This window comes from Lutra lutra, chromosome 11 (genome assembly GCF_902655055.1).
Source record: "Lutra lutra chromosome 11, mLutLut1.2, whole genome shotgun sequence".
NCBI classification, from domain to species: Eukaryota; Metazoa; Chordata; class Mammalia; order Carnivora; family Mustelidae; genus Lutra; species Lutra lutra.
In genome coordinates, this window is record NC_062288.1 from 63687730 (window position 1) to 63704826 (window position 17097).

Below are 17097 nucleotides of genomic sequence, written 5' to 3' on the forward strand. Positions count from 1 at the left end.
GTCCCCAAGACCTGTGTTGTTATTTCGGTCTCCATTTGTAAAACGAGGAAACTGAGACTCAGATCACATGAGTTAGAAGAGCATTTGCAAACTGGCATCTGTGACAGTCCAAAGCCCAGTCCCTTCCACTCAGAGGGTGGTCCTCAGAGCCTCCCATCACGTGAGAGTTTGTTTGAAGTACACATTCCCAGGCTGCAACCCAGACCTACTGAATCCGGATCTGCATTTAACAGGATCCCTAAAGGAATTCATTCATAAAGTTTGAGAAGCGCTGCCTTTAAAGGGGCCCTATCCAAAAGCATGGGCGGCTTAAAAACATAAATCTGAACTAGAGAAAGGATTTAGCACAAAATAACAGGGTAGGTCTCACAGGAGAAGCATCAAACTATGTATCCCAGTCACCACATCCAAATTAGTAGAACCGATCACACTGTCTTACTCACCAATGACAGACCCAGAAGCCAAGGTGATGCATAGCTCTGGAGCCAGGTGGACCAGGCTGAAATTCCTAGCTCTGCCACCTGCTGAGTGACTCTGGGTAGACTGTTTCATCTCTTTGAACCTCAGTTTCCTGACCTGTACAACTGGGATTACGATACTCACCTTGCCCTGGTTTGGAGAGATTAAAGGAGCAAATGAATGTCCGGTTCCCGGCCATAGGAGATGTTCAATAAACATTGGTTTCTTTGCCTCCCAGTGCAACTTGGACTGGGTCTCACCTTTGCAACTGTGCACCACTAGAGGCCGCGGAAAGGGCTGCTGGCAGCCAGTTCTTTCCTGTTCTCTGGGCCCTCAGAGTCCTGTCACTAATCAGACTGGTGGGGCTTGTCTCTCTTCTTCAAGTTCCAGGTTCAGTTTTCTCTCTCATCTCTTTAAAGAAAAACCTGAGCAGAACAACAAGCTCAAAGATGTCATGAGGAAGAAGGAAACAGGCATCGGGGTATATAATTCCCAGGAGTGTCTACTTTATGGACAATGATGATTTTTTTTTTTTTTTTTTTTTAGTTACAGTTCCCACCTTCTTCTTTTTTTGTGTTTATTTATTTATTTATTTATTTTCAGCATAACAGTATTCATTGTTTTTGCACCACACCCAGTGCTCCATGCAATCCGTGCCCTCTCTAATACCCACCACCTGGTTCCCGCAACCTCCCAGCCCCCGCCCCTTCAAAACCCTCAGATTGTTTTTCAGAGTCCGTAGTCTCTCATGGTTCACCTCCCCTTCCAATTTCCCACTTTCTTCTTTTCCAAAGTCTCAGGTCTTAAAAGCAGATTCTTCATGCTGGAAGCTTAGTAAACTCTCAGAGCCTATAATGTCTGCCTCTGGAGCCACAAAACCCAAGTCTGATCCTATTTACTCCATGTGTATAATGCTCAAAGGCATAGAAGGCTTCCAGTGAGAGCTGAAAGAAAGAGATTAGTATCCAGATGCCACATACTGTGCGTATGCTTGTCTTTTATTTATATTACCTCCTTTAAAGCCTCCCACCAATCCTGGGAAGTGGGCACCTTTATCCCTATTTCAAAGATGAAGAAACTGAGGCCAGATGAGATCACTGACCTGCTCCAACTAATACAGCAAAATATTTCAGAGTTCCAAGGAATATTCAGTATCATCTGGTCCAATGATTCTCTAAAATCTCTTAAAAAAAAGATTTTATTTATTTATTTGACAGAGAGAAAGAGAGATCACAAGTAGGCAGAGAGGCAGGCAGAGAGAGAGAGAAGAGGAAGCAGGATTCCCACTGAGCAGAGAGCTCAATGTGGGGCTCAATCCCAGGACCCTAGGATCATGACCCGAGCTGAAGACAGAGGCTTTAACCCACTGAGCCACCCAGGTGCCCCCAAAAATAAAATCTTTAAAAAAGGAAAAAATAAAGCCCAGTACAGCCACTTTTAGGAGTTTTATTTTCCTGGGTAGCTTAGAATACCCCTTTCATGAGGACTAAAGACTAAAGTCCATAGTACAACCACACAAAACTGTTAGCTGCCAGGGCTACTGCCTGGGATTTGAACCTGGACTGTAATGAGGAGTCCCTTCCCTTCATGCATTGGTCTTCCCCTCAAGACTCTGCTGAACTGTCTGCCCTGAGACATGGGACCTTTGCCTCCTCACCACTGCCCAGCAAAGAGGAGGACTGGCAGGGAGCGTGCCAGGGAACGCATTCAGAATTGAGATGGCATTTGCACACACCTCAACTGTTGACTTACAAGCCTTGGGGGATTGAGGCAGTGCCTCTTATTTTCTAAAATCGTTATTTTAAATCTGTGTGTCAAGTTCTCAGTTTCTGCTACACCCCCTTGCATTATTGCTAACTGACATAAACAGAGTGTTGGCTGCCAGTGGCTGTTTGGTTAGAAGAGGAGTGTCCTGAAGCCACGTTTGCATCACAATCATTTTGTTTCTTTAAGAAGTTTATATACTTTTTTTTTTTAAAGATTTTATTTATTTATTTGACAGAGAGATCACAAGTAGGCAGAGAGGGAGGCAGAGAGAGAGGAGGAAGCAGGCTCCCTGCTGAGCAGAAAGCCCGATGCGGGGCTCGAACCCGGGACCTGGGATCATGACCTGAGCCGAAGGCAGCGGCTTAACCCACTGAGCCACCCAGGCGCCCCTATACTTATTTTTTAAGTAACCTGTACGACCAACATGGGGCTCCAACTAATAACCCCAAGGTCAAGAGCTGCATGCTCTTCTGACTGAGCCAGCCAGGCGCCCAGACAGGCATGCCTTTTATGTGAGTTTATAGAGGATACCTTTATTTGGGGTGGGATTCCAGGGGCTGCTAAAGCCTAAGTAAGACCTAAAGCCTACCCAAGCTATGCTTTGCTTCTGCTTCATTGATGACTGGTGATTAGCAAGCAACTGTCCTTATTAGCTTGAGCTTGAACTCAATCAGAACTATGGGCTCTCCTTTTCTGGGCCAATTTCTCCATTTCTAAAATGGGCATCATCTTTGGGTTGTTAGGGTCATGCCTGGCAATATAAGAAGTCTACCATTATTGTTGTTGCAATACGGAGCCGGCGGGGGACACTGAAACATACAAACTCTTGAAGTTTTTTTGAAAGACACCTACCACTTTTAAATTTATAAACACTTCCTATCTTTGAAAATAGTGAATAGAATCTATCTTTAGGGCAGGCTGTCTCTTTGATCGAGAAGGAATTACTTGAATGGAAATATTATACAAACATAAATACAAGTATGCATTCCTTTGTCCTGGGAGTGGCTTGTATGTAATTTTCTCCACATACTTGCAGAGAGCTAGAAAAGATTTCTAGGGAAAGTGATATCAAACAACTGACCCCTTCCTTCTAAGGATCAACATCATTAGCATACGTCTGAGAAACTGTGATGGTGCTGAGATCAGGTGTCAGGAAAAGATAACAGAAGCCAGCTGGAGGAGGCATCAGAAGAAAGAAGAGATCTGGACTGGACACAGACTTAGAACTTCACTGAGGTCCCAAAGTTCACCCTCAGTGTGAGACCCCATTGCCCTGGCTGGTGACAGGAGGCAGAGCAGGCTAAGGGCTGAGTCTGTAACCAATGTCAGTAAGTCTGGAGTCCCTGGATACAGTTAGGGAGACAAACCCCCAAGAAAAGACTAGACTTCCTGATAATCTGGCACATTGGGCTTATTGTCACTGCAGTTTAGATCTTATTTGATAATAAAAGCTGATGACCCTATTTCATGACCCAGGTTTCCTAATGGCTCCCCAAGTGGAAACAAGGAGAAAGAGAAGGGAGTATGCAAAGTTGCCACTATGTTGCTCAGTGGTAACAATCTTACAGAGTAGCTATGAGGACAGACAATGCAAACTGATGAGAACCATGGGCTCCTCTTCAGCAAAGACCCTCCATAATTGAGAAAGACGGGATATTAACAATCACATGCCCAGATGCCTTAACTGTGTATACAGGTGTGCATAAATGTGTTTATAGGCACCCATGCACACACACACACACGCGTGCACGCACACACACACTTACAGGGGTTGAGCAGCTCTGACTTTTCAGAGTCAGAAAGAAGAGCCCAACATTTCATCCTCAGTAGAGGTAAGACTGTACTGCTTAATAAAAAGAGTTATCTCAGGGACCAAGAGCACTGATCACTGATGCACTCTTGAAATTTAAAAATGTGCAGGTAAAACAAACCATTCGTCCTAGATTTCCCAGAGTCACTGGCATTAGGAAGTCAGCAAGTCTCACTTTTTTTTCACTGGAGTGAAATGTGAAATGGGGGAGTGGGGAGGCAAGAGAGAACACATAAGTGATACATTCTTATCAGCCTTATTTAAAATCCAGTGACGACTCATTTCTTTGCAATCCAAAAACCACATAGAAAACAAGCAGCACTACTACATGGGTAACCTTGATTCTGATCTAATATATTTCTTGATAAATAAACTGTTCCCACATGTCAGTACTTTGCTTATGATAATTTATGTACAACAAATCCCACAACTCACATGACCACCACAGTTAAGGAAAATGACATTAGAGGATATTTACCCTCTAACATTGCCATGGAAAACACTTATCTTCTTCAGAAGAAAGGATGGTGCCAGAAAAACACACAGCTGTATTAAGGAGACAAATAAATGAATAACAAATGCTAATGGATTTCTAGCTTCAATTGCTGAAGGGTTGGTATATTTACACCTGCCACATTTTTCTTACCGCACCAAGTCTTACAAGGCACCAACAGTAAGTCCCAACCTTAACAAACATAACTGAATCTTTTTTCTGGAACCCAGACATTGATACATAACGCAACCAGCAGATCAAATAAAGTTCATGGCCATCGGTACATTTTCTCTCTTAAAGAGCACTGAAGGCCACGAGGAGAGATGCTGGTAATAGAATTGGCAAGCAAATGAGATGTTCTTTTCATGAGAATGCCTCTTTAGCTGTTCATTGAAGAGGACAATGAACCTGTTCTGGGCTGGAAGGAGCTGCTATAGAAGACCTCAGGTAGGGCGCCTGGGTGGCTCAGTGGGTTAAGCCGCTGCCTTCGGCTCAGGTCATGATCCCAGGGTCCTGAGATCGAGTCCCGCATCGGGCTCTCTGCTCAGCGGGGAGCCTGCTTCCCTTCCTCTCTCTCTCTCTGCCTGCCTTTCTGCCTACTTGTGATCTCTGTCTGTCAAATAAATAAATAAAATCTTAAAAAAAAAAAAAAAAAGAAGACCTCAGGTAAAGGGGTGAACTCCACCAGAGACACTCCAAAAGGAGAACACACAGCCCAAGAAAGCCTTTCGCCCTTCCCTCTCCCGTCCACAGTCATGTGCCAAGAGTCACAGGTTCATGGAAGTTACTTCTCTCTACCTGAGTGGGTTTTATTTTATGTAAAACCTCACAATGCAGTAACCAAACTGCATTTAGTAAGAAAAAGAAAAGCATTTGCTTTGCAATCCTTGCCCCACCACTGCATCAGTCACATTACATAAAGAAATCCGAATACCTATTCATCCCTGCTTTTCAGAGCTCATCTATAATCAGTCTACACTAAGAAGCTTCGCACAATGAAACGGCTTTTACTGAGCAATTACACACATCACCTGGATGCCAGAGAGAGTACATTTTTCATGGATGCCAAGAGTTGTCTGAGTTGTTTATGGGAGGAGAAAAAGTGAGGTTTCTGTGTTCTGCTAGCCATGGGAAGAGTATGAAAGCCTTCTATAATGGAAATAAAAGTGAAAGACATAAAACTAGGGTAATAAGGAGGAAAGACGGGAGGAAGGCAGACTGACCAAAAAAAAAAAAAAAAAAAAAAAATCAACCTTAATTTCCAATACCAGCCCTGCAGTGTATTTCAAAAGTGAACTTCAAAGACCCATTCAAGGGAAGAAATTACTTTTATCCACCACATCCCATACTCAGATTGATTTTTCTTTGACATGGTGGAAAGGTAAATGCCAGAGTCATGAGGAAGTAGAGTCCAGTATAGGAAGAAAATGCAAGAGGTCCCTACATTAGACGGAAGACGAAAAGATGAACAAGAACAGAGTCAGCAGCCTCCGCAGATCATTTCAGGAAGCAGCAGCTCTGACGTGTCTTACGACTGGAAACCCTCCCCCAGCCATATAATGTAAAAGCATGGCACTGAATTCATTCCCACACATGCTTCTCTGTGCACTTATCTCAATCCGTCATCCTCCTTTGAAGCAAAAGACTCATTAATCCAATTCAAATTGCCAACATCAGTAAATCCTTTGCCTCAGCATTTAAATGCCAATACCAATTAAATACCGACAGCAACTTAACTACTGATAGCATCTTCACTACATTCAGGAAATCCAGCCAGAAGTCCAGCTCGCATTAATTCCAACACTCCTTCATCAATTCTAATTTACTCAGCGCAGAGAAATGAGGTAATTTGCTGGCCACGCTAACGATGCACCCAACTGGATTGAAATAACTCTGCGGCAAATAAGAAGGAACAAATTGACTGCAAGCCACCAAACCTGAAGGATGTCTTCACCAAGGCTTCTGGGCTATCGAGCTGAGGCAATTCATCAGCTAGGATCTCTTCTGGTGGTCGGGGGTCATGGACAATCGTTGGCCGTGGTTTTTCCTTGGCATTCCCTGTGAGCCCGTCGATGAGGGAGTTCCACAGACAGTTCTGCGACTTAGACCCTGAGGTATGAGGGGAGAAAGGTGTGCCGTCAATTACCAACCAACAACATGTCCTGCCTTGCCCAACTCAGGATTTTCAAAAGCAAAGGAGGGAAACATATATTTCTCATGATCTCCACCATCATCTGAGGGTTCCAAAAGATACTGGTCAGGCAATCTCAGGAGCTACCAGGAAGTTTTAAATTTAAATGCAGAAAATAAGCTAACATCCTGAATATTTTGACCCATAGCTAAGTATTAAGGATATCAATCTTGTCTCATTTCAGGGGTGATCAACTCCAACTCCTGGTAGAGCTGTAGACATTTACATATATATTTATTGAATAACTGGAAGTATACAAAGATTACCATTTTAGAGAAGAATAAGGCTGTTCAAACACAAGTGTCCCTTACGAAATCAGCATGTGCAAGGACCAAGCTTCAAGACTCCATTCTGTAGAGACACCCACTTCAAACAGGCCCCCACCTCTAAAACCCAGAGCTCACTCTAGGCAGTTTAAGTCTTCTAAAAGATCAAGACCCAAGGAAATTACACTGCATGTTTACTGATGTTCTACCCAACAAACACTTCAAATATATGAGATGAACATTAAAGACAAACATGAAGTGGTAATAGTGTCACAAAATAGGGCCTGATCAGCCAGGCAATCAAGGGCAACATCGACAGGGACAAGTTACACCGAAATCATGTACCCTTGATAGGATGTGATGAGACTGGCACATCACCTCTATGGTCTTCCTTCCCAAAACATATAGGCCCAGTGTATTAAGCATATTCCTAGCTTCTGTCAACCTGTTTGTTTTTTTTTTTTAAGATTTTGTTTATTTATTTGTCAGAGAGAGAGAGGGAGAGAGAGCAAGCACAGGCAGACAGAATGGCAGGCAGAGGCAGAGGGAGAAGCAGGTTCCCTGACGAGCAAGGAGCCCGATGTGGGACTTGATCCCAGGACGCTGGGATCATGACCTGAGCCGAAGGCAGCTGCTTAACCAACTGAGCCACCCAGGCGTCCCCAACCTGATGTTTTAACATCAGTCCTATGTGCATATCCCCGACATGCCTTGCTCTGGACAACTCAATAATGCATCTGAGTCACCTTGCTTTTCAAATACAAACCAACCAAACCAGAGTCCACCTCCACATTACCTCCCTTACTGAGCTTTTGCACTCTGGGCGACCATTTACTTGCCCCACTCACCCCAGAGCAACTAGGGACAGCTCCTATGCTCTACAGTCCACTGAAATTATTCAAATTAGCCAGTCCTAAGCCTGCTTACCCTGCCTTGCCCATTACTCCCTACAGAAGCCACAATAAAGTCACTTGCCCACAGTTTCCTCTACCCCAGCTCTGCCTTATAACTTATATCAGTGCCCCTCTGCATGGCCTCCATGGTGAGACATGTACCCCCTTTTTTGGGGATCTGCAAGTATCACAAAACTATCTTTTCAATGGCAGTCATCTCTGAATCTGTTGGTCCTACCATACCTAAATAATAATAAAAATCTATCCAAATACCCAGTCTAGTCATGGAGAAAACATCAGACAAACCCCAAATGAAGGACATTCTCTGTGAACACCTGACCAATACTCCTCAAAACTGTTGAGGTTATCAAAGAACAATGAAAGTTTGAGAAACTATCACAGTCCAGAGGAGTCTAAGAAGACATGATGACTAAATGGAATGTGGTATCCTGATGGGACCGTGAAATGTAAAAGGACATTAGGTAAAAACTAAGGAAATCCGGGGTGCCTGGCTGGCTCAGTGGATTAAGCCTCTGCCTTCAGCTCAGGTCACGATCCCAGGGTCCTGGGATCGAGTCCCACATCGGACTCTCTGCTCAGCCGGGAGCCTGCTTCCTCCTCTCTCTGCCTGCCTCTCTGCCTACTTGTGACCTCTGTCAAATAAATAAATAAGTAAAATCTTTAAAAAAAAAAAAAAACTAACTAAGGAAATCTGAATGAAGTAGGTACTTTAGTTAATAATAATTCATCACTATTAGTTCATTAATTATGACAAATTACCTATTAATATGAGATAAGTAATAGGGGAAATGGGAATGGGGCATCTGGGAACTCTCAATCCTACCTTTGCAAATTTTCTGCAAACCTAAAGCTGTTCCAAAATAAAAAGTTATTTGGGGTGCCTGGGTGGGTCACTCATTAAGAGTCTTCCTTCAGTTCAGGTCATGATCCCAAGGGCATGGGATTGAGCCCCACATTGGACTCCCTGCTCAGTGGGAAGTCTGCTTCTCCCTCTCCCTCTGCCTGTTGCTCTGCCTGTTTGTGCTCTCTCTCTCTCTCTGATAAATAAATAAAATCTATAAAAAATAAAAATAAAAATAAATTTTATTCATTTACTATAAATTAAATACTAAAAATATATAAATATAAAAATATAATTATAAAAAATAAATATAAAAATAAAGTTATTATAAAAATACAAATAAATACTATAAAAATAGCTATTATAAAGAAGTCTATAAGCAAAAAAAAAAAATTTGTAAGTGGAGCCTGAGAGTATTACTATTGCTATTATCGGATTACCATTGGCTTGTGCTTGTTATCCTCTTCCCAAAGGAAAGAAAGCTTTTATCCTTGCATAAAGATACCAATGGGTTGTCAAGACATGCACCCATGGAGCTGTGTCCATCCAGAAGGGGTTGGCTTTTTCTACCTTACTGGTGCCAAGGGAGAACCTTTTTCTAATTCACGTAAAGGCTCTTTACGGGGTTTAAGGGGGTGTGCACAGAAGGGTAACAACCACTCCCAGTTAATGCATATGCATGTGATAGGTGGTCAGAGAATAAATCCGTATGCACTTGGGGATGCCTCCCCAGGGCCCTAACCAGCTACCAGCAGCCTACAACAGAAGAAATCACCTAAGGGACAGCTTTGTCACTAAGGTCAAAAGAACTTTATACCCAAAGGGGAGTATCTCACAAAGATCTCTGAACCTTCACTAAGGACACATATGGGTCAGCAAACAACTCTGTCAAGGACCATGGCTATGACTGTTCCCCTTGGGATATCCCACATCCAAACTGCCTTTGTATTAATCAAGAGAAAATTAAACCACACTAGTGCCAAGCAACAGATGCCTCCAAGTCCTGAAAAGCAGTACAGCATTTCTAAAGTCCTAAACAGATATCCTAATAAGATCTGGTCCTATTAATGAAGGTCTGGTTCTATGTCAATAAAGGTCTGTTCTATGTTAACTAAGGTCTGGTTCTAGTAGGAAGAACAACAGAGGCAGCCTGTTTTCTTAAATTTGATCTAAATGAAGACCTTACAATAAACTCCCTGCCCATTTCCCTTCATTCTTTTTATTCATTCAATATAGACATATTTAATTCCCTCAATATGCCAGGTCCCATTCCGGCCCACAGAAATAGAAAGATGAACCCATAAGCAATCACAATGCGCCATAACTAAGGGCAAATGAAGTGCTCAAGGAGACAGGGGAGGGCTCACCCACACTGCTTCAGGGCTCAGGGGAAAGCTACACAAATAACGTCACATATGATAGGGATCTAAAGCAGAAACAGATCTTCAGTAGGTGAAAAAACAGAGAACAGAACATTCCCAGTGCAAATAGTATGTGCAAAGGCTCAGAGGATAACAAAGTAGCTTGTAAAGGCTGGAGCAAAGTGAGAGAGGACGGTGACCAGAGAAAAGGTCAAAGGCTGGTTGGACAAGTTGTAAAGTACCTTGAATAAAATGCTAGTCATTTATAAAGTCTTTAGACAAAAAAGAACTAAGGCTCTATCTGTGTTTGAGAAAGGAGGCTGGCATGCTACAAAGCAGTGAATTTGTGAGGAATAGCATGGTAATATGAAAGGGTCCATGAATTCGTCTTATCTGTAGATGAAGTAAGGTCTTACACATATTTATGACTAATTTTTAAGTATATGTAGATGATTAATAAATTACAAATTCATGTATAAGCACTAACAAATTCATAATAGCTTTTTCACCATTTTCTCAGTGAATGAATCAGAAGGGTCATGGGACCTAAGCTCTCTCTCCATTAGGAGTCTCAAATGGAGAATGTTCTTGGTCTCTGGTTTAATTCCACTGTGGTCTAAGAATAGACACTGCATGATTTCTATTCTTTTTAAATTTTGTTAAGATGTGTTTTATGACCCAGAATGTGGTGTATCCCACTGTTGTTGGAGGAAACAAACTGCAGGTATCGATTATATCCAGTTGATTGATGGTGCAGGCTTCTTTCTCTTTTTAAATAAATTTTATTTCATTCATTAAAACAGCATTTATATACATAAAGAGTGCTATATATATATACAAGAGTTAGTATATATTCAGTATACAGGTCACTCTTGGTGCACATAAGGAATCCCATATCCCTTGCTATATATAACTTTATGGTATATTCCCTCTCACTATCCAATCCCAGAGATAGGGAAGTCCTTCTAAAGATTTATGATGATAACATCAGAAAAAATATTTCCACATTTTTTTTCCTAATTAGCATCTGAAGAACTATCCATTTATAACTATTCCTACTAAAATTGATTTGTGATGAAAACTTCAGAGTGTAAAAAGACCTGATTTTTATTTATAGCAACTTTTTGATAAATAAATCTTTGTGTTTGTTTCTGAGGGGAGGTTTCAGATTTGTTATTAGATTTTCAAAGGGGTCCATAACTCAATACAAAAAGATAAATGCCCCTGATTTAGAGACAGATTTTCAGTTCCACCAAAATTGATGGTGTGGTGAGTCCAACTACATTCTTGGTGATTTTCTGTCTGCTGAATCTGTCCATTTCTGAGAGAAGGGTGTTGAAGTCTTCATCTATGATAGTGAATTCACCTCCTATTTCTTTATGCAATTCTATGAGTTTTTGCCTCACATAGTTTGACACTCTGTTGTTAGGCATATACACATTAAGGACTGTTAGGTCTTCTTGGAGAATTAACCCCTCTATCATTAGCAATTCCCTTTTATCCCTGATAGTTTTGCTTGTTTGAAGTCTTCTCTGTTTGAAATTAATATAGTTATTACTACTGCATATTATTCTCCACCAATATACTTTTAATCTATATGAGTTTTTATATTTTTTAATTTAATTTTATTTTTTCAGTGTTCCAAGATTGTTTAGGCACCACACTCAGTGCTCCATGCAACACATGCCCTCCTTAATACCAACTACCAGGCTCACCCTCCTACCCTCCAAAACCCTCAGTTTTTTTCTCAGAGTCCACAGTCTTTCATGCTTCATCTCCCCCTCCAATTTACCTCAATTCACTTTCCCTTTCTTTCTCTTAATGTCCTCCATGTTATTCCTTATGCTCCACAAGTAAGTGAAACCATATGATAATTGACTTTCTCAGCTTTACTTATTTCACTCTGCATAATCTCCTCCAGTCCCATCAATGCTGATGCAAAGTTGGGTATTCATTCTTTCTGATGGCTATGTAATATTCCACTGTATATATGAACCATACCTTCTTTATCCATTCATCTGTTGAAGGGCATCTTGGCTCCTTCCACACTTTGGTGATTATGGCCATTGCTGCTATGAACATTAGGGTACATATGACCCTTCTTTTCACTGCATCTGTACCTTTGGGGTAAATACCCAGTCGTGCAATTCCAGGGTCATAGCGCAGCTCTATTTTTAATTTCTTAAGGATTTTCCATACTGTTTTCCAAAGTGTCTGTACCAACTTGCATTCCCACCAACAGTGTAAGAGGGTTCCCCTTTCTCCACATCCTTTCCAACACTTGTTGTTTCCTGTTCTGTTAATTTTGGCCATTCCAACTGGTATAAGGTGGTATCTCAATCTGGTTTCGATTTGAATTTCCCTGATGGCTAATGATGATGAACATTTTTTCATGTGTCTGTTAGCCATTTGTATGTCTTCTTTGGAGTAGTGTCTGTTTGTGTCTTCTGCCCATTTTTTGACATGATTCTCTGTTTTTTGGGTGTTGAGTTTGAGGACTTCTTTATAGATCTTGGATATCAGCCCTTTGTTTGTAGTGTCATTTGCGAATATCTTCTACCATTCTGTGGGCTGCCTCTTTGTTTTGTTGACTATTTCCTTTGCTGTGCAGAAGTTTTTTATCTTGATGAAGTCCTAAAAGTTCATTTTCGCTTTTGTTTCCTTTGACTTTGGAGATATTTTTATATTTAAAGTGGGTTTCTTATAGGCAATTATAGTTGGTTCTTATTTTCTGATCTACTCTGACAATCTCTGTCCTTTAACTCGTACATTCAGACCCTTGACATTCAAATGAGTATTGACATAACTGGATTAATATCTGCCATCTTCATTACTGCTTTTTATTTGTTGCTCTTTTTTGTTATTGTTCCTATTTTTGTCTTTCATTATTTTTCTGCCTTGTGTCATTTTAATTGAACATCTTACGTGATTCCATTTCCTCCTTCTTAGCATAATGGTTATAGTTCTTTTCTTATTTTTATTTTTATTTTTTGGTGGTCTCCCTAGATTCACAACATACATTTACAGTTAATCCAAGTCCACTTCCAAATACCACCATACCACTTCATGTATAGTGTTAGTACCTTATAATAATAAAATAATCCTAACTCCTCCCTCCTACCCCTTGTACCCTAGCTGTCAAATCTTCAGAAGACCTGTGAGTGATGCTCAGAATTATCCTCCTGAGGAAAGGAAGAAGGAACATTTATGTGCAAGCTCTATTCCCAGGGACAAGCAAAACACCACAGGATATTAATTCCCTAGGCTTTCTGGGTCATCTATGCATGACTGTAGGACAATTCCCACATCATCAGAGAATCTCCAGGACATAAATAAAGAGAAAACAGTACAGCTAGAACTTAAAAAGTGGGCCAAGAGGATGTGAAGCTGGGTTCAAGAGTTACCCAAAGCATAGAGTTCCCACACAGTTTTTGTATCCTAGAAAATACAATCAGAATCCCAACTGCTACTTTTTCCTGCCTTAGAAGGATCACTTAGAAGGATCACAGCCCCTTGCCATGCGTCTTCCCAAGGCAATATGATGTGGGCCTTTTGGAGTTGAACTCTGAGAGCAGGAAACAACTCTTCCTCTGAGTCTCCACAAATATGGGCAGAGCACCCTCGAGGGGCACTGGAATGGTCTGCTCTGACAAAATGAAAAATAAAAATTCCCCTGCTCTGATTTATTTTAAGCTGATTTTGAAGGCATGAAATGTTCCTGACTAAATAGAAGCAAAAATATGGAAACAGATAAGAGTCACACAGGTCTCTCTCAATAATATCAAAAACCCCATGAGGGAAATCATAGATACACTAAGCCTTCAGGGTACCAAAAATAATGTGGCTCAGGTGCAGGAGACGAGCAACTCCATTCAGCCTGTTCCATGTCACCTGCTCCTGCCTGCTCCCCTCCCTTCCCCACCCCAGCTTTCCTGTCTCCCTTGACTTGTTCCTGACTCTCATTTGAAGCTTATTACATTCTCCTTTTCTGTTATTTCCCCTCTGTCTCTGCGATAAATCCTCTTCCTTCTCCTTACAGAGACAACTTTTTGTGTACCCCAGGAAACCTCTAGATTGATTATAAATCTTCCAGACTCATAAACTCTGGTGGCAGCATCTGTACCATGGAGATTATCAAGAGAACAAGATGTAACAAATACTGTTCAGCAGTTGCTATGTGCTAGACATTGTAAAGAGGGCTTTCACCTGTGTTACCTTATTCAATCGTCAAATCAACCCTTGGAAGTAAATATTACTGAAATATTATTGAACACTAGGACAATTAAGACTCCAAGAGACCTAATAACCTAGACCACAGAGTTAGAAAACAGCAAATTGCTTCTTTGACCCAAAATTCTCCTTCTCCTAATCCAGGGCTCCAGGTGATCCACCACACTGTTTCTACTTTATTTATGAGCAAATAAATAGATGCATAATGTAGATCAAGCAGAAGAGTCCAGATTTGCTATTATGAAAAAAACATTCTTTTACAAAAGAAATAAGATACACTCTATCTGCTGCTAGGGAGAGCCTTGAGGTTGCTTAGTCTCTTCCATGAAGCCGTGTGCAGCTTCCTTTAAAGAAGGAAGTCTGGGCTGCAGGGGGAGATGAATAATACAAGGTGAGTTTAATTGGGTTGAGAAAAGACTTCTTAAGAAAGCAAGAAATCGAGATGAGAAGGATCTAAATCAGAAATAACTACAGGTTCATTCTGAAGTGTGTCTAATGGTGGCAGTCTGATGAAGTGCTGGCAGGAGGAGCCCAAGGTGATGTGGTCTGTAATCCTATTTAAATCTGACAAGTGATTTATCAACTCAGTTCCTGATTTAAAAAAAAAATACACAAAGATTATGCTGGCAAAAGGCTGAGAAATTAGAGTCCTGCAAAAGCACAGAGGAAAGAGAGTTAAATCTCCAAAAAGGTGAAAAAAATTTCTTAGAAACCATCAATGATTCTCAAAATATCTGTGACATGGTTTCGTAGGTATCCTTTCCCTCTGAGAGGATAAGTGTCCTGAAATTCCACTGGGTAGGAAAACTGGGGCTGGAGCACAGAGGTCAGGAATGAAGTTAATGAAACCCAGATGAGAAGTTTTATGCTCACTAAAAACAATGACAGTGCAAAAAAAAGGTATCGATAAAGACTTGAATATCTTTAAATCAGTCACATAGGCACTGTTCTGTTACTTTTAACATACTAATTCTTGATTTTGAAAACATTTCAGAGATTTTTTTCTCCTGCAATTTTAAAAAGTTTTTAAATTTAACTCTATTTCTAATATCATACACACCAGGGTGAGAAATTCTCCTCTATCAAAATGTAAGAATAAAACTTCACTTGTAATGACATATTTTAAATTCTCAAATATGTTAGGGTTTATTTCTGAGCTATACCATTAGATTAACCTGTTTTTTTAATGAGTGGCTCACATTACTTTACTTGGTATAACTTCACAGTATCCATTAATATCCGATAGTGCAAGACCGCCTCCTTTCTCTTTTTTGGCTATTTTTTTTTTTAAGATTTTATTTATTTATTTGACAGACGGAGATCACAAGTAGACAGAGAGACAGGCAGAGAGAGAGAGGAGAAAGCAGGCTCCCTGCTGAGCAGAGAGCCCGATGCGGGACTCGATCCCAGGACCCTGAGATCACGACCTGAGCCGAAGGCAGCGGCTTAACCCACTGAGCCACCCAGGCGCCCTTGGCTATTTTTAATTGCTTATGTCTCTAAGAAAACTTCAGTTAAAAATCACATTGTCAATTTCTAAAGAGAACTCTCCCTTTTGAGTGTATACTGAGGCAGTACTTAAGAATACTATAATTAATTTCTCAAGGAAAAGAATAATCATCTTAACAATATAGCATGCTCTCATCCAGGCAGATGAGTAGTCCTTCCTGTATGGAAGACCTGTTGTATTTATTTACCCAAGTACATTTTCCTCCCTTATTGTAACAGCCCCTCTCATTTTATTTTGAGAATATTCCCTCCCACATTACTCATTCCATATGACTCTTACGGGCTTTTGCCTATGTTACTCCACTGGCTTCAGTGATTAGTCAGGGAGGGGGGGTATACAACCCAAGCTTGGATAATCACAGCTCTTCCCTGGTATTTTCCACCCTGAAACTAAAAGGAAGTACCTTTTTCTTTCTTAGTAGGTTGCTAGTACAAGCCACACCACATCCCAATAACTAAATAAGCCTAAGAAAATGAAGCTACTACCCTAAGGAAATCCGGAAAAAAGAATCCTGAGAGGGGCATGTCCCTGGTTGTAATCCCTCCTATCTGCAGACTTCACAGCTCTTCATAGGTTTGTGAACTACTACAGTATCCTTCCAACACACCCTACTCTGAGCTTGAGATAGCTTGTATCAGTTCCAGTCACCTGCCAACAAGGTTGGCATGTACTCAAGGTTTTTATTTCCATCAGTAAAGTTTAGTTTTCCTTGATTCTGGAAATTCATCGTAGTTGTTTTGTTTTGTTTGTTTTGGTTTTCTTTGTTTTTGAGGACAGTGTATATGGTTGCCCACTCCTATCCAGAGAGTACATTTTTAGATTACACTTTCTAAATAGTTTTTGCTGGGATATAAGATAGCTATTTATTTATTGTATTTACTTAACAATGTCTCTCCTTACTAAACTCTCACTCTTTCTAAGGACTTCTTGGCTTCATTGTTTTTGTTTTCCTAAGCACATATGCCATCTACAATAGTTTTCCCTTCTTTTTAATCGTTATGCCTCTTTTTTTTTTTAAGATTTTATTTATTTATTTGACAGAGAGAGATCACAAGTAGACGGAGAGGAAGGTAGAGAGAGAGAGAGAGGGAAGCAGGCTTCTTGCTGAGCAGAGAGCCCGATGCGGGACTCGATCCCAGGACCCTGAGATCATGACCTGAGCCGAAGGCAGCGGCTTAACCCACTGAGCCACCCAGGCGCCCCTCGTTATGCCTCTTATTTCCGTTTTGTGTCTTACTGCATCAGCTAAAACTTT

General features: G+C 41.0%; 1 protein-coding gene across 4 annotated transcripts in view; it reads right to left on the reverse strand.

Annotated features, from left to right (window-relative positions):
• PDE1C (phosphodiesterase 1C) overlaps nt 1–17097 on the reverse strand; it is a 518030-nt gene that overhangs the window by 393519 nt on the left and 107414 nt on the right. For all 4 annotated transcript variants that reach the window (XM_047694803.1, XM_047694810.1, XM_047694804.1 and 1 more), the window contains exon 3: nt 6467–6638. In XM_047694803.1, coding sequence (XP_047550759.1) covers nt 6467–6638 — 172 coding nt within the window. The remainder of the gene's footprint in view (nt 1–6466; nt 6639–17097) is intronic.